The 24,602-nt window shown below is 46.1% G+C and overlaps 1 protein-coding gene across 2 annotated transcripts in view; it reads right to left on the bottom strand.

The window, feature by feature from the left end:
- FGF12 (fibroblast growth factor 12) overlaps positions 1-8,803 on the bottom strand; it is a 215,558-nt gene extending 206,755 nt beyond the window's left edge. Inside the window, exons 1-2 of one of the 2 annotated variants that reach the window (XM_072933278.1) lie at positions 8,646-8,803; positions 8,398-8,538 (exon numbers count right to left, since the gene is read on the bottom strand). In XM_072933278.1, the coding sequence (XP_072789379.1) occupies positions 8,398-8,410 (13 nt within the window). In that variant the 5' untranslated portion in view covers positions 8,411-8,538; positions 8,646-8,803. The remainder of the gene's footprint in view (positions 1-8,397; positions 8,539-8,645) is intronic. The other variant, XM_030280802.4, reaches the window with a different exon arrangement.
- Between the last annotated feature and the right edge of the window lie 15,799 nt (positions 8,804-24,602).

The following is a 24,602-nucleotide window of genomic DNA, read 5'->3' as shown; positions in this document are numbered from 1 at the left end:
ACCAAATGAGGCATTTGCCTACACCAGTGCAAATCAAGAACAGCTCTATGCACTTCACTTAAAATCTTGACTGGAAGAGGAGACTCAAGACAGTAATTTTTAAACTTCTCTGCTGATTCCCCCAGCACTTTTCATATTGCAACAAAATGGTTATAATTTGCAGTTTGATATTTCTCCACTGGGGCACACTGATAGGAATAACAAGTTTAAAAATTAACAGATGACTTTGTCCATGCAATTATTTGATAATGTATGGCCCCGGTTAACAGGCAGTCTCAATACCAGGAGCACTGGTCAATACTAAAAGGGAATGTGAATTCAAGGCCAGAAAATATCTCAAAAGCTCAGATTCAGCCTTCAAAGAGATCAAATAAGCTGGAAATATTATAAAAAGCAGGTCTTGCTGAGGAAGCTTATTCTACTGTCAACCCAGTTATGCTGCAATGGTTTGTTAGTATCAAATTAGGAAATCCAAGTCTCCCTTCATGTATAATTAGCTTTTTTTTCTCCTCCATTTACTGGAAGGTGCTGGATTATACATTTTCCCTCATTTTGGCATTACTGCTGTTCCCCTGTCACTTACAGTATGGTAGAGCCACTAGCGTATAAGACTGAATTCAGAGCTATTCTGAAGGGGCAGAGAAATGGACATTCTGCATCATAGCAAGCACAGGATGTGCAAAGATTCTCAAGCAGAGAATTAATTCATGCTGTATGTCCTTTCCTTGAAAAAAAGTCAGAAAACCAAACTGAATCTCAAAATAATATCTGTGGTGAAATAATAATTCTGTATATGTAGAATATTTTGGTGTTTATTTCTTATCTTTCTAAAACTGCTGCTGCAAATTATTCTTAACAAGTTTCATACTCACTGAAGTGCTCCCCTAAAATATATATATATTCAGGACTACACATCAATAAAGGGTGAAGCTCTGAGGGCTGTCCTTCGAAGAACAACTTTATTCCAGTCTGCTCAATTTCATACAGGTTGGATCTTTCAAACTGCACAGACACCGGTAATTCCACTCTACCCCTAACAAATCACAGCCAAACAACCACATCTGGATCCTGCTCCTCAATGCCCCAAGTAATGATAAACACTGAAATGAGAAGAAGGAGAGAACAGAGGGCCAGTAAGAGGAGGAAGAGGCAAGGTCCAGAATCTGGAACTAGAGAGTTCAAGCTCCTCAGTAGGGTCATGTTAGAGACCAACATCAACTGGAAGATCCCTCAGGGCCTGTAGTTCCACATTTACTTGCATAGTGGTATCGCAACACTGAAGCACAGCCATCCTACCAATAAACTTGTCTGCCTGGACTTGGAGAGAAAAATAAACAATGATAGCACTTTGCATTGGAGTATGCATTGCACACAACTCTCAGTGACGAGATGGGCCTCAGCCATCCTGAAGAGGCCTTCCTGCTTGCCAGCCTCTTTTGGAAATAGCATTAAATACTAGGAAAGTGTTTTTGCATTAATAATACATCCTCAGTGACTGAGAAGGAGGGCAACTTTCCCTCATTATACCACTAAGACATTCAGCACTTCTGGAGGATTTATGAAGAAAATCCAAGTAGTTACATTTGGCAAATTAACCTTACCTATTGAAGGCTGATGGCAGATAAAGCCAGCCTTAAGCCAGCCTCCAGTGGAGGGATGAAACACAGAAGGAAGAAGAACAGCTCAAGGAAAAAAAAAAAAACAGTTTTCCAAATTAGAAATGCTGTTCCATGCTTCCCTGATTTCTTGCTTTGCACATGCTATTAAAAATAGCAAGCAGGAACGCCTTACTTCTCCAAGTGCACATCCTGATGCACACACAGCCTCCCTCAGCCACGCGGCGCTCGGCGCGCCGCAGGATCGCTCCGGCGCTCTCCGGAGCGGCCATCATCTCCAGCCACAAGATCCCTACTGAAACATGATGACACCATAAAAGGTTTAATTCAATCTGAAGAAAAAAGCCATCGCTTTCAATGTGCATCCCCACAGAAGTATCAAATCATAAGGTTCATCCAAACCCGAGACCTGGGAGAAGCAACTCAATGAATTAGCCTGGTGATTTGTAGTCTTATTGACTATAAAGAACACTTTGAAAAAGCAGGGATATCGGAGTTATATTAAAAGGAAAAATCCTTGTATCACTGACAGGAAAATAGTCAACTTTTTCTTCAATCATTTTAAGCATAACAGCATTATTAAAGTCTTTATACTTTGAGTGAAAGCATTAATTACTATACCCATCAGGAATCTTTTTCATTGTCAAATTGCCTTTTACCATGCTAATAAACACCATGATTTGCATGTAAAAATTAATAATGTTACCTCATTTATAGGTCAAAACACACAGACTAAAATAGTTTCTGCAATTCTCCCTAAATAACTAGCTCTTGCATATCAAGTTTTATGGCACATTAGAAATTACTGCAATTCGGACAAGATTTGGATAGCTGAGTAGATAGAGAGGGAAAGATAAGAACAAATAAGGAAAATCTTGTGGTAAGCTAAACCTAAAAAATAAAGTCATGTTTTTTTTAAATTTCTGGACCCCATGTGACCTAGGGATGAAACAGCTGTATGCAGGTCATTACTCAAAGTATCTACAGATTATGCCTCCAGCCACTCTGTATATAAATGGCATGTCAGAACAACTGAATGTATTAAAAAAATCCCTTTCAATTACTCTCGCATTTCATTGAGTCCAAATATAACTTCCACATCCCCCATGAATCTCGTGGAAATGGGTTGAAGGATTTGGGTGTTTTCATAAATGCGTGATGACCAAGTCCTGCATCAATTTTTATAAGATTTAAGAGTATTATTAGGGTCCTCCTCCCACCTTTGTTTAGGAACATAGTGGGTTTGTTGCTATGGAGGATTATGAGCACGGCCACTTACTTTTCCTCCTTAATTACCTGCTTGAGCACGTTAGAGGCCTGTTAGAGCACAGACACTTCCTGGGGTACCATATCACGCTCTTCTCATTCAGAAGCTGCAGATGCCAACCCACAGAATTTCAGCAGCTATCAAATGATGGTTAATAAAGGTATTGGACTACTACCTGCTCTTCTAGGTGGCAGCAAACAGCCAAGGTTGGCTCATTTTGCAAGAGCCACACAGCAACCCAAGCTCTTATCTTTGAGCCCTCATATTTGTGTTGAGTATAGTGTGTTTTCCAAATCAATGGGAACAGACATTTCTCTCCCTTTCTGAAATGCATTAAAGAAAAGCAAGACTGCACTGCTAATTTAGTGCCTGACATTCCCCTCCTCTTTTGGTGCAGACTGAGTCTGAAGCACAGCACCAAAGTCATCTTTCACAGCACCCCACTCCAGCCTCAGGGATAAGGCGCTAAGGTCAGGCAATCAAAGTGCTCCTCTGCTATACAGAAAGCTGGCACAACCTGGGACATAGGGGAGACAGCAAGAAAAGATCAGGCCATTTATTTACCTCCCCAAATATGCTTCCCTGTGTCAAACTTCAAGCAGCCAGTTTGAGAACTGCTGCCCTCAGTGACATGCCCTGGATCTCACAGCACATCACTGGAAAGGCTGAGAACATGGAGCTGCCTCCCCTGTGGAAAATGCACTGCTCAAATAACCCTCTGACTATCTTGACAGAGATGCAAGTATTCCCTGAGAAAGAAAACAGTCTTGTAACAAAAGTAACAGTGCCACTATTTTGTTTGCATTACAAACAAGCACCTAAGAGGTCTTGTGTGACCCAGACTTTCCCAAAGCAATCTGCACTATTCCAACATACGTGCCACCTCTAGCAAACACGGGACACGTCAGGAAGGTGTATTATATTTGGGTACAGTCTGACGTGAGCATCTCAGACAGCTGCAGGACATGAACTATGAATTGGATCTTTAAATTCTTTCCTTTGATTTTTGAAGAAAGCCACAAAGGTGGGAACAGTGCACAGTAACCTCCAGAACTGCATGTTCTCACTTGCCACCCGCTCTCACCTTGTCCAGAAAGTTCGTCTTCAATCCTAACATTCCCCAGCTCTTGTTGGGTTTTGATCACAAGTTCTTCAAGGTGATGATCTGTCCTTTACAGGCATAGCATGCAGGCAGCTGCACAGGGGAAGCAGGCCCACAATGCTGGGGCTGGCCAAGGAGACTTCAGAGTACCTCTGGTGGGACAAGATGGATCAAAACACTCTGCCCATTCTCCTGTCCACAAGACAGCACAATGCAAAGAGCTGAGACCCGTTTGCCAGTCCCAGGAAGGGGAACTCTGTGCCCTGAGTAAGTGGGATCTTACTGCTTAAGGCCTTCCACTTAAAGACCTGAACATCATATATCTATAAACAGCAGCATTGTGGCTTTTCTACAAAGCAAAAATCCTGCTCCCAGCTTTGTGACTGGGAAGAAAACATGTCTCAAGTAGCACTACTATGGCAGCATCTGCCTGGGATGGTCACACTGCAGAGATGTCCTCTGCAGACATCTCCTCAAAGCCCTGCTGCTTTGGGACCCTGAGCAGAAGAGAGCTGTAAGGACAGGTTCCCTGGCTTCTCCCTCACAGCCTTCTGAGCATGAGGATCCTGTGGGCAGACCTACTGCATGGAGAAGTCTCTCCAACAGGGCAGGACCATGGCTCAGGGAATGACAAGAGCATCTCCACATCTCAGCTAGCATGCCTTAGCTCTGCTGCCCCCATGGACCAGCAGACAAGTCCTGCTGTATTTCCTAGCTAACAGCAGGCATCCTATGCTGAAGGCAGCCTGCCCAGGCACTCCAGAGCCACCAGTGCCCAGCACTGACTTCCAGGGACAGCAGAGAGCATCAAAAACTCTCTGGGCTCCTGAGGAAAGTTCAGGCAGGCAGCCTGGCTCTGCTCCCCATACAACATTGACACATCAAGACCCCAATCCCACTCTCAGGCAAGATAAAAGTAGCAATCTGTGCTTTCTAGCAGTGAGGGAGAAAGGGATTTCTGTGTTTTCAGGAGTACAGAAAAGGGTATCACACTTTCAGAGAAGCAGAGCTCTCCCTGCAGCAAGGCTAGCCTGCAGTCCCTCTCTACTCCATCCAGAAACCCAGGGATCCATTCCACACTGTGTGCAGCTTGACTCTTGCTTGGCTGATTTCTTTTCTAGCCTCTAAGTCTGAACATCACTGCATGATGTTCCTTCCTCTGCTAAGCATCTTTCTAACTGTGACTGAAGAATCTGGCAAATGACCAAGCATTCTTTAACCTCCACATTAACTATTGTTAGCTTTGGCAAAGCCCAGCTCCAGGGATGCCTGGTGTGTGTCGCTTACTGCTGCAGCCCACAGGAACTGCTGTAGTGGCGAGATTCAGAGAACAGGGATCAGGTAGCAGATGCAAAACAGAGCTCTCACCCACAGTGCCCTGCACCCCCCATTGCCTAATAAGCTTTGGGAACAGCTACAACTTTTAAACTCCTTACTTCTGCAAAAGGTTTGGAGGCAGTGAATGTGCAGAACAGAATCAGTCAGAGAAGCTGTAAGTTAGATGAGGCCAAATGCTACTTTTAGATCACCAAGATGTGTTGGTAACTTTGCAGCTCCTTAGGGTGTTATTTATCTTTTAGGCATGGTGAGGAGATAGAGATGTTTGGCTCTAGCCAGCTTTGTCTGCTGGAAGATGGCACAGGCTGCACCACCTCCTCAAACCTCAACAGAACCCTCTTGGCTTGTACTCTTACTGCTACATTCCTAACAGTAAAGTCCTTAGTCCCACATCCCACTGCACAAAAACTAGGTTATGTCTTTCTCCCCTCACTCTCGTGAGTAAGCCCAATCAGTGAAATCAGATATGGCTGCTCTAAGCAGTGCCAGAGATGGTTTTTCAGCCCATTTTTTACTGCAGACTGCAGGTTTTGCAAAGCACCAGCTTCAACCATATTCAGACAACCAAGTTCTTGTGACAGCAAACCCTATCCAGAAATGTCCACGGCATCATCAGGGATAGCTGAATTCAGGGACCAGACGGCAGGTTTTCTTAAACTGTCTTTATGTTGCTTAATATAGCACACACTCTTCCTCAGTATCTGCACAACATTGAGTTGGAGATGTTCTGGAATTTGCACTGAGGAAGACTGGAGAGGTGGGAGAAAGGCTGCAGGAGGAAGCATTTAAAAAGCAAGAGATGACTTTGTTGCTTGCAGATGATGTTTCTCCAATCTCCTAACAGAGGACTCGCAATGCAGAGGCCTGGTTAGTAATGAAAACAAAATGTAAACCAGTGCATAGTCAGGCAATGCAGTTGCAAATCCATCCAGGATTAGTCTCAAAAGCTGAAGATGTGAAGAGTTTAGTCTGGCTCATATCTTTCCTCTGGGGAGATGTTCTGCATTGTGCCTGAGTGTACTCCTACACAAAACTGCTCCGTGAGACCCGTGCATCACAGGCCTTCTTGTGCCACTCCAACTCTATCCAAGTTACAAAAACTACTTCAGTGCCAACACAATTGGATCCCTGCTGTGAGAAGACTTCCTTTGCCTTCTCATTTCTTCACTGAGATGCCCAAGTTCCTTATGTATTTCATTTAAGGTCATCCCTGCTTTGGACCTGTCCCATTTTGGTACTTTGATTTCTGCTGGGTTTGCTCTCAACAGCCCTTCTTTTTACATAGATGGAGGAAACCCAGAGAGTATTTGTTCCCTTCCTCTACCCCATGAAGGAAAATTTCTACTAACAGCAAACTGCTCAGAATATTTTGCATCAAAATAAGTTGTGACTCTTGGGCTTGACTTATTACCGCTATCCCTTCCACCACTCAAGCACCTGGAAACATGCACTGCTGTGGAGCCCATCTTGCATCTAATAAACACAAGTACCAGCAGCCCCAAAATCTGCCTCATCAGACACTCGCTGCCGATTCAGCAGCAACTGCAGCGTAACAGTCACTGTTTGCACACGATAGGAGTAGGGCAACCCTCCTTCTGGAGGTTCTTTTAGCCCCAGCTACCTAGACCCTTGTTTTATTGCAGGTGTTTCCTTCCTGCTCCCTGCACAACTCCTCCAACTACACGAGCTCCATCTGAAGTTCCATGGAGAGCCTTTGCCTGCCCCTGTAGTGCATGACAAGGCACACAATGTGTTATTCTGAAGTCACAGTCCATTTGTTTCACATCAAGGCAAGTACCAACAAGACATTCAAAAGTCAAAGGTGGCCATCTCAGGTTAACTGTGAAAACAGCATGGATAGTACAGAAATTATCTTTAGGGCTAACATGACTGCTGTGAGCTTTTTAATTTAAGTAAAGTCTTCGCAGATACGCTTTCTCAAGAGGTACTTACATGTTCCCCAAGCCCTGGGATGTTTATTGATCACTGCCCACAAGAAACTGTACTTTATAGGACATACTGCCTCCTTATGATTGAAATAGCTTCCTTCCTTAATCAGCATATAATCAGATATTCCCACACAGGAGAACTATAGCCCTGATTGACATGATAGTTACAAAAATAAACCTGGGATTTAAATATAGCTTGCTCGTCTCCCTGGAAGGTATGTAGTATTGTGTTATACAAGTCTACCGTAATTTTCCTTGAATTAATATAGTCCGTATTGCCCCACTGCCCTGATCACTATCAATTAAACTGCTCACAGATTTGTGTTACACAGAAGAACCGGCAGCTACATTGGGTGGGAATGGCAACTCGCCTTTCCTCTGCATGGACTGACTTACCATCAGTATTTCATTGGCAATTAACACGTAGTTCATGTACCAGTTGAATGTGCGATTTCCAATGCAATTGTAGAGGTGGATAGGTAAATAAGTGTGCAGGACCACAGAGCTATGTACAGAAACAAAGCGCATACGCTCAGCCTGAAGGGATATATGTGGGTGAGATATCTCTGTATGCAAACACACAAGCTAGCCAGGCAAGATTTAATTATCTCCTCTTTCTAGGGTGGACAGTTCAATAGCCCAATACTCATTGCATTTCTTCCAGTCTATCAGGATGTTCTGATGTATCAAATATGCAATGTAACGAGGGCAGAGCTCTATAGCCCTGATCTCGTTTCACAAAAAAAATAAAAAGGAGGTATTTTTTAAAACCCATTCTAATCATAAAATGCTTTTCATCTGTTAAAAACCTCCCTATTGCTGACTGGCTAGAAAACACGGGACAGACCTCATATTTATTATGCAAATCCTTAGCATTAAGAAAACAAATCACCAACTAACATCTGTCTCTCCCTAAAGGAAAATAAATCTAAAAACCCAGCCACCTTTCCCCTCGCTCCATACGCAGCGGGCCGAGCACCCCGCGGGCTCGGCAGGGACGCGCCTCCCGCCCGCTCCCCGCCGGTGCTGCAATGTCCCCAGCACAGCGGCAGCCTCGGCCGCCCGGCCCCGCACCAGCCCGGCCACTGCGGTCCTTTCGCCGCCGCCCCCCCGCGCCCGACCCACCTTTCCCTTCCATCGCGGAGCCTTGCGAGCGCCGGGAAGTTGCGGGAAGACGCGCACCCTCCTCAGCCGAGAGCCCGGCGGGCAGAGCCGGCGGCCGCTGCCTCGCTCCGCGGTGGGGACGGCGCTGTCACAGCCCCGGAGCTGCAAGCAAGCAAGCGGCGGGGGGGACGGCGTGAGGCGCCGGGCCCCCCCAGCCCCGCGGGGCGGCGCGGGGCGCGGAGCGGAGCGGCGCGGGGGGAGCGCGTTACCTGGCGCCGGCGGGAGCTGTCCTGGCCGAGCGGTGCTGCGGGGGCGAGTGGCTCCGCGGCCCGCCGCGCTGCCTGGCACCGCCCGCATGCGCGCCCCGCCCGCGCCCCGCCCCGCACCGCGGCACCGCCGGGCCCGGCTGCGGGATCCGCGCCGCGCAGCAGCCCCCGGGCCGCGCTCCCGCCGCTGAAGGAGCGCGGCCGGCCCCGCAGGTGCCCCGCAAACCCCCAGACCACAACTCCCACTCCCGGCGGCTCAGGGAGACCGCTCCGCTCGCCCCCAGCCTCCCCCGATCCTGCGCGCCGCGCTGAGCCCGCACACCTGCAGACTTCGGAGAGCGTCTCTCAGGAGATGCCCGGTCTCAGGTTCAGGCCTTCCCTGGATAAGTTGTTTCAAGATTAATTGTGCTGATTCACAAAACATCCACCTCATGGCTAGTTTATGCTTTTCCACCTTTGCATCCAGCAATGACTGGATTTCACTCATCCTCCAACTCATGAATAAAATAAGCAGTCCCCTGCTAATAAGTTGATAAAACATTCATAATAGGATCAAGTCACTTTTTTTGGAGAACAAAGAGTTCATCCCTGTTACAAAGTTTCTCCACAATGGAATTACCTCTTAAGTTTTTTTCAGATTTTTAACTTTGGTGCAATGGGGATGGTAAAACCCAGTTCTGTGTTTATTTTTATGATTTGTGCAACTGAAAAAGCAGCTCATGGAATCCTGGGAGCTGCACAAATAGAGGATAGATGGCTCTAGCACAATGTAAGTTTCTAATACAGGAACAGTTAACTCCTCTCTTTTGCTTTACTCTTGCTCCTTTATACATCCTGGTGTTCATATCTTCCCTTCTTACCTAGGACTGGCAAAACACTCAGTAATTACATAGACTCTCATTCTGAGCTACTGCAAACCATCCTGCAGATACTACCTATGGGCATTCCCATCCCAAATCCAAACCCTGAATTTGGTTATGGAGGAGAACACTGCATACATCATTCCACCTTATCACACAGCCCAGGCAGTTCAGCAATACCTGCTCCAACCTCAGCTGCCACCCCACAAAGTGCAAGGAAACTTAAGTTAGAGATGGCCTATTAGTGCAAAAAAAATCAACTAGAAACAGCCCAGGATGAAAACCCAACACATAGAATTCACATTTAACCTGGCTCCTATCCATTTATTAGGTCCTGCACTATTGTGAAGAATAACATTAGGGTTTTTTTTTAATTTCAGGACTGAATAGTCAGGTACTGTAGGCAAGCTGTGAGTCAAACTGTGCTATAGAGAACTGATGAAGCAGGCATAGAAACTGAAGAAGCAACAGACATTTACTTTGACCTTCTAGTCAAATCATCAATTCTTTCTGTGACTGATGTGGGATCCTATTTCCCTGTTGCTATATCTTTACCCATCATCAATGCCAAACTGACTCAACTACACTTCCAGGGTCAATCTGTGTGATTTTTCTGTAAAGCAATGAAACAATGACTCATTCAAGGTCTATTAGTCCTCACTAACATTTTAAAATACAGATTATACACGAGAATGCTCCACAACTCCTCAGCCAGTCTTTTATAACTCTTGGACTCAAGTTATCAACTCCCACAGACTAAAATCAGGCAAAATCTCAAAGGACATTAAAGTTCCTGGCATCCAAGTTCAAGAGCAACTTTCAACAGAAGGAAGGCAAAGAGACACTTAACTTCTAAGGCACAGCCAGGCTGTTTACCAAGAGCACAATCTGAGGCACCATTTGTAATAGCAGGCACTGGACCAATGAACTAAGAGCCTCATTTCAAAGCTGTGCACTCCCTGGAAAGCTAACAGCCATCAATAACTCAGCTTCACAGAGAAAGCTGGGAAACAGTTCCTAGCTGAAGGCATCAAGCTGAGCCCCACTGCCTGGCAGCGGAATATGTGAGGAGCAAGTTTCTCAAATACAGGAAATGTGTTTTTCCAGTGTACTGACAGGATCAGCCATAATATGCTCCCCACTGGCAAAGGTAGGTTGAGGTTTGCGGTTTTTGTGGAGGTCCTGTCAGAGGAGGAGGACATGAATTAGCTGTTCAGAGGTCTCACTTTTGGAGAGCAAGCCAAAATTAACTTTTGGTTTTTTTTCTTGGAAATGTGAAGCATTTCTTCCTTTGAGGTAACAGAGGGTAGAAATATAAATCAAACAAAACATCCAAACCCACTAATTCACATATTCAATTTTCTATCACAGTTTATCAGAGCTTTCTAGGTCACATCTGGGACATCACAATTTCACTTCCAAATCATGAAACCATCACAAGGCTTTAAGATTCATGCTCTTAAAAAGCCACCTTGAAGAGAGAAGTGCTTCCCTTTGCTCCTTCAAAGCTTCTCTCCTCAATGCAAGAAGCAAATTCAAGGGAAGAAATCCAGTGAATATTTTCACTCCCTTGCCATTTACAGGTCATCTTTCAAATTACTTATCAGTAGCAAGAAATATGATATTGCCTGTGCTCTATTCTACATTAAAGTACATCCTGCATTAAAGTTTCAAGCAAGCTGGACCAGCTCAAGTTAGATCACTGTTTCTCATTTAGTCCCTCAGGAAAGTTTGAGCCTACTCTGGCTTTGCAAGTATCAAGCATCAAATAGCACCACACACATTAATGGCATCTCAGTAGTGCATCAAGTTCTCCCCCAAACCACAGCAAGAGAAAGCATTGCAGCACTCAGGAGGTGCAGATGAGCTCAGCCTGGAATCCTTCCTATTTACACCCTTTAGCCAAGATGGAAGAAGCACCTTTGAAGCACTGCTCTGCTGCATCAAGCCCACAGGGCTGCCAGGGCTGCTTCCTTCAGGCTTTGGGAGTAAGCTGGAATCACGGTACAACCAAGAAAGTGGCTCAATCCAAGCACAAACCGCCTTGTGCAGACCCCGCTCTCCCAAAATGCTGCAGCATATCCTTGGCCCCTGTCATGGCAAGGAGATGGCTTTTTGAGAAAGGCAGTTATTCCCTCTTGATCTTAGACCTGAGTGGTTTTTGCAGGGCTGCAAACACAGGGCTTCTTCATAGCCACCTGCACTGTTGTTTGATCAGCAGGGCTTTTGCTCAGCCTGTGCTGCTGAAGACCTGACTCACTCTGAAGAGCAGAGAGCTGCCCCCTTGTCCCAGGCGTGGCAGGACAACGTGTAGGGCCAGGTGACCAACTGGTGGAGGCAAGGTTCTGCTTGACAAAGAGCTCAGCCTGTACAGGTGAGAGGGAATAGCAAGGGCTCAGCTTGGCTGCTCTTGCAGGGTGCTCCAGACAGAAATAGAAATGTTTCCTGGGCCTTCGGCCCTTGAGGAGCCTGCTGCTCCCCACCTTGATGGTGGACACTGGGCAGAGCTCTCTGCCAGCCCCTGTACTTTTCCATAAGCTGCTGGCTTAGAAACAGCCCTGACCACGGACAGGATAAAGCCAAGTGGCTGTTTTGGCATTGCTGCAGATGGTAAGTCCACAGGATGATCATACATGGTTTCCCCAGCTGCTGCTGCTCCTGCCCGTCTGCTACCCTGGCACAGAGCCTCCTTCCCTAAGAGGGAGCCTCCCTTCCTGGGGGTAGAGACACCAGCCAGCCTGCAAAGTTGTGCAGATAGCCACACATGCTGCCATGCATACATGGGCTACTTTTGCATGAGGCTGGAAGTGCCAGGGGGGAGCAGATTGCCAGTGGTGGGATATCATCTGCTCAGTGCCAGGTTCTCGTGATGACCATCCAAAATGGAAACAAAGGCAAAAAGGTACAGTCTCAAGGGCCAGGTGACCTATTGGCTTCTATACCAAGCTCTGCACTAGAGCAGCCACAAGTCAGCTTTGCTTTCATTTCAAGAGAGTACAAATTGAGATACTAATGTCTCAACCTGTTCCCAAACTGCCCAGAAGCCAACTTCAGCACCAAGTAAGAGTCCCCAGCCAGAGACAGAGCTGCTCTCACTGCAGACAACAGAATAGCATTTCTCCTACACTAAGTTTAAAGGCAATGTTTCTTTAAGACAATGAACAGCTCAATCAAAAAGGAACTACACTGAGTTCTGGCCAAGAGGAAGAAGTAACTAACTCTGAGGTTCAGAGTGGGTTTGACCTCAAAGCCAGCTGCAATGGCAAGCAAGAATCAGCTAAGTGCTTCTGAAAATCCTTGTTTGACCTCTGAAGCATCTATCCAAAACCACCAATGGGGATGGTTAGCTAGCTACCATCATTAGACAGCAGAGCAGATTCCTTAAGGAGAGAAAAAGAAAACAGCTCTGTACCACACCATGCTCAGAAGATGTCCACGTGCCATGAGCTGTGCCCAGATAAGCACAAGCCAGAGCAGCAGGTTCCAAGAAAGTAGGCCATGACACAGCAGCAGCAGGAAGGACCTCTAACACTACTGAGAAAGCAAAGAACCCAGTGGGGGAGCGAGGGAGAAGAGTAAACAGAGACCAGAAATTTTTAATAATATAGGTAGAGTAAAATACAAAATCATTTCTACAAGCTGTAACCCATCACCCTGAGAATTATGTACATAACTTTTGATTATGAACAAAACACAAATGATTTCTTTATCATCAGCTGATGTCACCTCCTTGCATCACCCAAGTAGTTGCTAGAAGCAGAGGAAGTGCATTAAGAGCTGATGTGTGAAATAAAAACCAAAGTAAGCCACAACCTTTGAGCTAGCTCAGAGTTTAATTACATAAAATTATTGATTAAATGTTGTTGAGATTAATCAGTCAGTATTTTATTAATAAAGAAAAAGCATTTATGTCACAAAAGTACAAAAAAAAACAAGGAAGAAGTTTTGCTACTACTTGCAACAATGTCAAAAATTACTATGGAAGATAACCATGGATGGAGGAATCACACTGTCATTAACACAGAAGTTCCTTCTGAGCACTAGCTTCCTTCTGCTATTATTCTTCATAACCATCTGTAGATACCCATTTACACTAACAGGAGTATTGGTGTTGATTTTAATGGTAGTTAGACCTGACACAGCTCAACTCCTCATTTTGTGAGATACTGAGCACCCCAAACTCACCAAAATCCATGGGAGGTGGATGTTGTTCTCAGTCCTTGCTGCAAAATGCTTTGTATTTTCAGGGCTAAGTCTCAGAGCCTCTGAGCCCCACTGCAGGCTTCTGGCCACTCAGTATAGTAAATAAATTCATCAGATCCTCGACCAGATGGGGACAGAAAGAAAGGTATCTGAAGTCAGGTTGTTCTACCATTATAAAAGCTTAAGAATTTCATGTAAGTAGATAAAACATGAAAATTAGCCACTGAATGGAGCTCCTTAGGCTCTAGTCCCTTTTTGACTTGATTACAAAACGTAATTACCCGCATTTGAAATTTACGCAAGGCAAAAGAACTTTACAGGGTACAGGCAGGAAAGAGCTTCCTGCTGACAGCTCAGCCCTCCTAAGAGCCAGGTGCTTGAATGCTTGCAGACAATAGACTATTCACCTTAAAATCCTATTTGCCTATGTCTAATTCCTACAATTAAAAAAAAAAAATCCATTCGCTCACTGCTATTCTACAGCCATCACAGCTGAGTAGCATTCACAGTTTTTATCTGCTATTTCAAGAAATCACAGCAAGCTGACCTCTGCCAAGGCCCAGAAAGCAACTTCCTTGCCCTGTTCCTACCCCATAAGAGCCATTTCTAGATGGCTGCCTGACCACACTCCTGAGATATCCCCAAGATGGCTTTTCAATGCCAGCTGACAACCCCAAAATCCTAAGCATATGTCAGACTGCTCCAGTGACCCTGATGTAGGGGACAACAGAGCCTTGAGCACAGAGTCCTCTCCTATCTAGCTCCAACATCTTTTTCCATTTGTCTGTGTTTACCCTGTTTATTTTAATGCTATGTTTTCCAGAATGTTAGAAAATAACAAATGCAATAAAACCTGCAGAGCCAGGACTATTATCATCAGTGTACTCATAGTGCAGCTTTTCCATGCCTCAGGGACTTGGATGTCTGTGATATTTCAGGCTGAAACTCAGTTTGTTCAAATACAAGAGACAGATAAGCACTGCTTGATACCAGCACCACTGACAACCTTTTGGCTGGACCACTTCAGAGCTTAAACTCCTCTTGGCCTGTGTCATGACAAATAGTGAGAAATTAAATTCAAATAAAAGTGAGATGTGGAATTGAAAAGGCAAAGACGAGTGAAGAAGGGAAACTGACAAAAGCAGAGAGCAATCCTAAATGAACTCACTCTCACCTGAAAGAATAGCAAGAAGAGTCCTCAGGAGTGAAGCTCTTCAGTGGGGAGTTCAGCTGCCTCACCCATCTGCACAATCAAACCTCATGCCTTTAACCCAAGTCTTGCAAAGCATGACTGCTTAGAAGGAGCTCAGCAAGTGCCTACAATTCTCCTCCTTTCTAAACATTGCAGCAGCATTTTCAAAGTAACTGTTAAATATAAATGTAGAAAATAGTGGAGACTCAAGAAAGAATCTGGAATTGCACTCAGTGTAGCCAGCAAGTTTCTTCAATTGTGTTCATTTTACAGCTGTTCCCCATCTCTGCTCTGTTGCAGACCTTTCAGCAAAGGATGAAGCAAGACTGAGATCATGAGCAGCATTTGTAACCAGCTGCCTGTTAGATGTTCAAATAGAATATAACAAGTGTAGCCCTGAGTTGGAAGATCCACACACTCCTGGGAAGAGTCTTCCTTTATTCTACAGAGCTTAACATATCAAGTATGAGAGGTTGACCTTCCCATCAAGGAGAGATGTCCAAATGTAGAGGCATTTTAAAGGACCAAGTCCTGAAAGCACTCAGCACCTAGGTGAGATCAGAAAGGCTCCTGTTTCTCTATTCATCTTCCACCCTTGCCCTGCTGTAGCCCAGAAGCCCTGGAATAGCAGAGTGTTTTAACTGTCAGTACTACACACACCTGCCATGCAAACCAGAGCTGCCCATAAGAGCTTAGCCAGCTAAGAGGCTGCCCAGGAGCACAGTCCTGCCACTGCCCATCCCAGCCATGCCCAAAGCTGATCTCCTTTGTCTCCAGGAGGGTCAAAATAGCATCACCATTGCCCTTTCCCAGAATGTCATTTTCTACTGCACATAAAATTAGCCTTTACTGCCCATCATTTCTTAGCAGACTGATTAACATAAAGTATATTTCTCTTAGTCAAAGTGGTTACCCTTTAAAACTTAAATATCAGAACCAAGCAGCAGCTTCAGCAAACAGTGCTGAGATGACATTCCTCTCTTTGTCAGAGGACCAGCTGCACAGATTCTGAATGGTGACAAAAAGAAAGCAGCAATCCCTTGGGTGTGTTTACAGTATTTGCTGCATTAAGGGTCAGGTTTGTAGAACACCAACCCCACTAGATATTTCCTCTGGGCTAGGAAAAGGATCACCTTGAAATCAACTCTCAGCATAGACAGAAGAAGCCTGGGAGCACTCTCACCAAGAAGGAAAAACTGTGTCAGTAAAAGAAAAAAGTGCCAGTGAAGATTTGTGTGTTGTGAGAGAAGTAAGCATTAAAATAGCTATGACCCGAGAATCCAGTGCCACATTCAGGTTAAGTGACATGCACACTGAGGGCCTTACAGCCATGTCAGCTGTCACTGGAAAAGCAGGAACGGACCCAAAGCTGAGGGGACACTGGAAAGCACTGATTGAAGCAAATACCTGGATCTGCACAGAGATCTTCCAGACCTTCTCCTCTCATTTTCTCAGACTGAGGAGAGGCAACCACAAAGGCAATTTACTGCTTGCATTAGATCAGTTAAATCAGATGTAAAGGGATGAGAGAAAGAGCCCAAGGACAGAGTGATATAGGACACTTGAACAAATTTAGATTGGAAAAGGCCAAATGGAAAAACAGCATCCTCCAAGGAACTTTGTGGATAACAGTCTAGGGAGAGAAGGGAAGAACAGAGGAGTAACATCCCAAGTGATAAGAGTAAGGACATGAGAAGAAAGAAGGGATGGCTGATGAAGGCACTTTGCAAGTCAAGGTGCAGTATTTAGAGAAACATGTGGGGGCTTGAATAGCAAGTTTGGTTTTTAAGGAAGAGCTGCCAGAAGAGAGGGTGGGCTGAAGGGAAAGAATAACAGCATGGATAGGAATAGATATAGGGAGTCTGGAAGATGGGAGAAGGTGCTGGTGCTCACATCTAAGAGACAAGGACAAGAAAGAAGAGCATATCATCTTGCATTTCTTTTTAAATGTAGAATAAGTAGAAGAGATTTTGGTCAGAAAAAGAAATGAAGGCAGAGGAGGAAGGTTTGGACTGACTCAAGGTGGCAGGAAGCCAGTTGTGACTCAATCCCATGCCAACAAGAAAGCTAGAAGAAGGAAAATTATTTAGTCAGCAAGGTGGCAAAACTGAAAAAGTTTAGCACACTCAGCATGACCATACAGTCTGAGACCCTCCAAGTAACAGGAGCAGAAGCCCAGGCTACAGTGAAAAATCACTGGGAATCAACAAGTGCCACATTGCAGTAGAGAAGACAAGAGGTTCAGGATGAGAGGAGATCAGCTGCAGCAAACAAGAGGACTAACAGGAAGGAAACAAGAAGATGCATCGTCAAGGCCAAGAGCTCTATAAACACCAAGTGATGGGATGTGCAGCCAAGTTGGGGGTGGGGGTGTTGGGCAGGGAAAAAAAAAAAAAAAAAGCCAGCAAGTAGGAAAAGCAATGGAATTGTTTTCCTGAGGAAGATGTGTTCCAGTCAGCATCAAGTAAGCACTGGCAAAGGGCTCCAAACTAAAAGCATTTGCTGGAAACAATGCTTGATCCTGAAGATTTCCCACATCATGAGTATGTCTGCAACAACATCCTCAGTGCAGGGGTCAGAGGTCCGCTCTAAGGCGCCAGCCCTGGGCAGGAGCGGCGCTGAACTGGAACTGCCCGGGCCAAGTGCGTGCGGGCTCCGTCCCGAGGCACATCCCAGGCTGTGAGCTCCAGCCGAGCATCCCCCCGTTCCCCGGCTGCAGCCCTCCTACGTGCACGAAGCTCCGCGATTCTGGCATCTGCACTCAGACACGAGCCACGTTTGCCACATGAAGGGAAAGCCCATCTCCCTGCCCGCTGCCACCTGCTGTTCCTCCCCTTCCCGCAGCACCCATTCGCTCCTGTTTGGTTTCTTCCTCTACTCCTCCTCCCCGTGAGCTTTCCACCGCTCCAGGGCACAGCAGAGCACCGTGGTGCCGCGGCTGCTCCGGGCCGGCAGCGAGCCCCGCTCCGGGCCGGCAGCGAGCCCCGCCGGCTCCAGCCCCGCTCCGGGCCGGCAGCGAGCCCCGCCGGCTCCGGGCCGGGGATCCCGCCCGCTCCGGGCCGGCAGCGAGTCCCGCCCGCTCCGGGCCCCCGAGGCTGCACGCCCGCCGCCCTCTCCCGGCGGGATCGGGAATTCCCGGTGCCGGCGGCAGCTCCGCACCAGCCTCGCTTCAATAGCCCCCGCGATGCCGCGGGGCTGCACAGGACCATACAGGGTTGGTACTCTCCACGCGCTGTAAATGCATATTGGAATTTCTCAAGCGCCTTGCCGATAAATAGCATTTAGGAACCGTGGTAAAAGCCCAGTGTAGATTGTGACACTCGGCTGCGCATGGAGCTGCTCCAAGTGCACCCATTATCCCAAATCCTAAGATAAAATTATTCCTGAGTAAGACTGCTTAGCTGCTAGAGCCAGGTTCATTAAGTTCATGGAAAAAGTTGCCTGTTTATTTTCCATTTAGCATTATTCTCATGTGCACATATTTAGGTGGCTCTCACATTAATTCATTTCTGGTTGGGGGAGCTAAATAAACTAGGTACCAGTTCCTCTGTAGGACCTGGTGCTCCAGGTGTCAGGAACCTAAATCCCTGCCTTTTGGCCCAAATTCCATTATAAGCACACAGCCCCCCCCTTTAGACACTACTACCAACACATGCCCAGGCAGATTCTCCCACTATGGGAGAGCCTTTGCCAGAGATGGGATCAGGACATGGATCACTTCACCCAGCTCTCCTGTAGCAGGAGGCAAGGAGTCCTGCCTCAGCTGAAACCATCTGTTCCTCTTACTGGACTGGATCATTATCTTTACCATCCCAATTCATTTAAGCTGGCATCACATAACAGCTCCCTCACACATGCTACTTTGTGAGAATTAAAAGAAAGCAAATGCAGGAATCTCTGTAGCCCCCAAACTACTCGATAACCAGCTTCTCACAAACTGTGAGAAACACCAGGAGACTCCCATTGCAATGCCAGCGACAACACAGCACTACCACAGATGTTTATTTATTTAAATGCATTACAGATATTGCCACAAACAAGGAGTTCCAGTTGCTACAGATGTATGAGGGGGCAATCACCCATTATTTCTGCCTGATCCTGGCCTTGCAATCCCCATCCTGATTAAATTATTGAGGGTAGGATTATCAGCAGGATAATCAGATGCAGTGTCTAATCTGGATAACCCAGCATTACTGGGCCTCACAACACAGGATTTCACTGACCACCCAGCCAGGGCATTCCAGAGCATTACATCTCATTTTCACTACTTAAAGGATTCAGACACCCTAGAGACTTGTGCAGAGGGGAAAGCTAAGGAACATAATCACAATTTCAGTCAAATGCAGTAGTATTTGCTTAAGTGCTGTGTTTCCAAGAACTCACAGAACCAGCACAACCAGGATTTTTAGAACAATCACTTATCTGAACAACTTACTGTGTATTTTCAGGCTTCAGAATCTACACCTTTGGGTTTTTAATAAAGCCTCAAGTTCTCAACCCATCTGTTAGGAGCAGCTGCATGCAGCTTCATCAGTCTCAAAGCAATGGTACTGTCCAAATAGCTTTTTTTGGTCTGGATACTTTCGTCAAACCTATTCCAGGCTTCCCATTTCCTTGGCCTTAGCCTCGCCAAATAACAGATGTTCTTGTAGGCAGCCATGCAGCTTCCCAAGAGGGAGATCTCAAGGATAGGGACAAGTCCTGGAAATAAGAATTGTCTTATACTTGGAGGATTTCAATATCACAGTTGTCAAAATGTCTTGCTTGTCACCAGCATGCAATTGCTCACCCCCAGTCTGGCTTCTCCTCAGCCAAGACTTTCCTCCCCATGGTTCTACAAGTTTCTCAATCTGGAACAGAAGGCAGGACCTCAGTGGTGCTCTGAAAAAAAATCCAGCTTTGGGAATTTGAACTTGCTTAGCTCTCATCACACAGCAAGCAGGGCTTTTGTTCAGTAACAAAATGGCCTGGATAGGGCACAAAGACAGAAAGCAAACCTAATCTTCTATCTAGTCCTCCATTGCTCACAGACAGCATGAGAGGGTATTTTAAAACCTCTTCTGATGATCTGCACAGCCTGAACTCCTGTTCTGCTCAAAACATGAAACACTTAGAGGCTTTCATCACCTTATCAAAGTCCCTAGTGGCCCCTGCCTGCCCTCCTATGAAGAGTTTGATCTCCTTTTAGGAAGGGGATAAAGCTGTCCTTGAGCAAAGCTGCTTTTCAGTGAAGTATTGTGCTCTTTTTGTGAGAACATCAGACACCTCCAGGTGTCCCTCTAACATGTATCCCTCAATGGTTGCAGCTTAGATTGTTTCCAAGCAGCTTACAGAAAAGAGACTGTAGGCATCTGACTTGTGTTTGAAGGGCACATTAGAAATGTGCTTCATGGAAGAGATGTCTAGATTACATTTCTGATGCTGCATAACTGTGTGCGTCCATCTTATCTCCAATTACAAGGGCAAATAGGAAAAAGAGGTCTGGGAAGGAAGAAGTTGAGCTGAGAACAAATGGAAACATTGCTGGCTGCCTTCAGTTCATACTCACTGCCAAAAGCAAGGTCATGCAATACTATCTCCCTGTATTGTTAAAAATCTCAAAGGTAAAAGGGTACTATCATTTCAGGAATAAAAATGGCTGCATGAAACAACCTTATCTCCCATGAGGATGATGACTTTTTATCCAGAATAATTGTGTCCTACAGCAATTACAAAAATGCACAAGATCTAGAGAATCACTGCTGATTTTGCTCATCACCACACAGAAATCAACCCTCATTCACTAAGCATCAGGGATAGGAAACAGGAACAGCAACTGGCTGAGTCAGGCACCAAGTGAGAGCGTTCATCATGCACTTTTACCTACCAGGTAAAACAAAAGAAAATAGAGAAACACCCTTCCCATTTGGTTTTCACTTTCAACCAGAGGTTGGAATACAGAAAAGAGAACTCCCATTCTACCACCTGTAATGGAAAATGGTAGGTAAAGGCAGTGGTTAGAGCCTCACAGGAGGGAGAGCAGAGGCAAAACAAGGTAGCGGCTTTTCTTGTCATACCCTGTGATTAAAATTCTGAAATAGAGAACTCTGACTTCTGCCCATTTCTACTGCTGTACTAAGGCTATGCAGAGAGCAACAACAATGAACCTACCACCTGGCTGAGAGACCTGCCAGAAATTCTTACATCAGGACCAGCAGAATTAGCCTCTCCAGCACTTAGCAGATTTGCTTCTTTGGAGTTTTGTTTGCATTTTTACAAGTCACCCATAGTGAAGCTTTCCCTTGGCTCCACACCCTCAAAGTAAGTCACATGAGGGTTTCACTAAGAAATGAGACAGCAGCTGCTCTCATCTCCATGACTAGAATCAGCTGAGACAGACAGTATAACCAGACCCCTGAGCTATGCTCACAGTCAAGGAGAGCTGTAACAATAGGATAGGAATTGTGGTCTAAACAACACTTCTCCAGAACAGGACTTTGCTTCCCCAGGCCATTATTTTCTTTCTTTAAGAAAGGTAGAGAAATAAGATAGTTTAGCACAGTGAGGAATTACAGCCTTTAAAATATAACAAGCTAAAATATCAGGCTGCATTGTACACTTTCTGCCTTTAAAAATCTGAACACTTCAAGGAGTAAGGGCTCTGATAATAGAGCCTGGGACACTTGTGCATTACCATTACTCCTGTGCTCTGCTGAGGACCCTCACTCTGCTTGGGTCAATGAAGCCACTCCTGCGAGTGTTTTAGGCAGGGATAATCCTAAGCCAACCTGCAGGCAGCACACCTCAAGTAAGGAAATAACCAAGCTACTCAATTGACTTGATCAAGAGATCTTAGGGCCCAGCTGGGCAAGCTCTGGGCTTCACAGCAGGCACTCTGCAAGGCAAACAGCCCCTCACCCCAAGCACCCACCCAGAGAAGAAACAGGGCTCACAGAAACACTGCACCCAAACTGCCTTGAGTGAGCCTCTGGAGCACAAACACAAAGCACATGCACCACAGCACTTTGCAGGCTCCTTCAGCTCACTCTGCCAAAGAATGCACCTGCACAGCAATTTGAAACATGAGCCAAGGGGACACTTCACCTTCTCTCCAGGACATCTCACAAGGATTTACAGCCACGTATAAGCACCTGCTGATGTCCAGCTTACTAGAGATAGCAGCAAACCTGCTAATGTACAATTTACTAGTGATAGCAGCAAACAAAGCTGACTGTGTGCCAGGATGTGCCCTTTCTTTCCAGTCTGACCACACAACTCCCCAGCAGGGAAGTCTGCAGGCTGAGCAGTGGTACCACACAGGGAACCAGCATTTTCAGCCAACTCAAGCCCAGCAGGCTTTCCAAGGCTTCGTGCTCTCAAGACCAAACTACTCTCTCCTGCTCAGCTCTCCCCAAACCAGACTCCTCCAGAGAGCACATCTGGAAGGCAGTCACAGTAACTTCTTGTTTTGTTTCCTTGATCTTTTCATAAGGAAAGAGCAGGCAACAGGACAGTAGCTACTTCAAATTCCCAGAGCATTGCCTCAGGCTCTCTAGACACTCCAGCTCCTGGCACACACAGGCAAACCCTGGCTTTTCATCTCACTCAGCTCACAAGATCGCTCACAGCTTGGCTGTAAGCTCTAGATAAAAGGAAATGGAGATGTAAGAAAGGCAAGCACATACTTCCACCAAAATGAGAGTTCACCTTTTCCACCATTTCACAGCTCAAGATCAATCCCCTTTATGACTACAGGGTCTGCCTGAAGCTCAGGGGCCAGACTCAGGACACAGAGCTGCTTTTTACACTGTGCACAGATTCACACCAGTACCACAGAAAAGCCCACTTCCCCATCCATCTCTCACCTTCCTCTGACTGCAGCCCCCAGCCCATCACCCTCAGAGCACAGAGAATCTTCCTACAGGGCCTTCCTAATGTCCTCCTTTATAACCTTGCTAAAGGCTGCTAATGCCCCTCACCTGGGCTGTTGCTGTGCCAGCCTTGCTGCACCATCAGTTCCCTGTGCTGGGACCAGCTCCAGCTGGGAGGGGTGAACCTTCCCAGGCACAGCCACGGCCAGGTGTGCCACAAAGGTCAGGGCTGCCCTGCAGAAAGAAATAAGAAAACTAAGGGATTTTTTTTCCTTCTAATCTACTTTGCTGTGTGTGACAGAGGGAGAAGAAGGTCAGTACTGCAATTGCTCCAGCTTACAGATGGAATAAAGTGGTGATCCCAAACCCTCTGTGCCTGCCTGTCAAAACACTGGTCTTCTCCATGTGTCACCTGTATTTTCAGAGCAGATGAACTGTTTTTCAGTATGAACACATTCCAAGTCCAGCCACTGGCACTCCTGGAGGCATGCAGCTCCCCCTAAGCTGATGTGAGCAGCAGGTTCTTGGCTCCAGGGGCAGTCAGGTCCAGCTGCAGGCTGAGGGGCTGGTGAGGGGCTGGCAGTGCTGGCTGCAGCGTGGGGGGCTCAGGAGCTGCACAGGAGGATGCAACAGCCAAGCACTGGTTCTGCCTGGAGCCGAGTCAGGGACATGTACCTGCTCTGGTCAGAATCAAGACAGGTACTGGAAGGCATTAAGCAGATGAAGGGGCAGGATTCAGTGAACTGTGTCCTGATAGGCTTGGAGATAGCCCAGGATAGCTCATCTGTCCTCGAGTGTGTGAGACACAGACATTTGTCCCAAAAAAAGAGGTGCTCTTTTGTTAATTTTGGCTGCTACTACCTTCTGCAGATTCAGAAACTCTCTTTTTTTTCCCCCATAAGATACACAAACTACAGAAAAATAGGGGAAATATTGGGAAATATTTAGGAAATAGAGGAGTCAGTCCTGTTTCTTTGCCTGTTTGAGCAGGTGTACTCTCTGGTGAGAGCTAGGGTTTGCATAAGGAACATTAAACCTGCACTTAACAGTTTCAGCTGCTGCATTTCCACTATCGATTGGCACCATTCAAGCCCAGCTTTAATGCCTGACAGCAGACATAAGCTATGAGGCAGCTATGTCCCTACTGGGAGCAATGATATATTATCACTCTCTTTAAATGAACCTGGAGAAGTACTATATATATTTAACAGAAAGGGCTGTGTCTAACTGACTGCAAAGGAATTTCAGGGGTTGCAGAAGTGCAAACCGACATAGCCTCTCTGTGACTAGACTGAAAATTGTGTAGTAAAAGTGAGTTATGCATACAGGAGATTATTTTACAAACACATTCATTAATTCACGTTGCTATTCTGTCCTCATGACCCTCTCTTCATCTTTTGAATTCAGGCTGGCAAATGTGGACATTTGCTGAAGTACTGTGTGTAAAATTGACAACAGCAGATATTTTCCCCATCATCACCCTGATCTCAAAATAATGCCTTTTCCTGCCAGATGTGTGAAGGGACAAGACTATGAGCAGATGAGAGGAGAAGGTTATGTTCAGTAAGGACTGGGAGGCTGCAGTTCTGCTGTGAGATATTACCTGGCCTTGCTAGCAGAGTGGATGTTTCCCATCTGTTGCCAGATGCAGTTTTAGCTGGCTCTAAAGAGCTCTTCCCAGAAATGGGAGCTGCTTGTGGTCTCGTGAATGCCATGGAAGGAGAGAGCAGGTCAGTACAGGGCTGCTTTGCTTGTGAGATCTGGGCTGCTCCCCTGTGGGGCTGTGCTGTTCAGGGGCTCAGTGTCCCCAGGAAAAGACCCAGGTGTGGTCTCCAAGCCCAGCACAGAGCACTGG

This window comes from Taeniopygia guttata, chromosome 9 (assembly GCF_048771995.1).
Source record: "Taeniopygia guttata chromosome 9, bTaeGut7.mat, whole genome shotgun sequence".
NCBI lineage: Eukaryota > Metazoa > Chordata > Aves > Passeriformes > Estrildidae > Taeniopygia > Taeniopygia guttata.
Note: the sequence above shows the minus strand (reverse complement) of the source record. Positions and strands in the feature narration are given on the sequence as shown.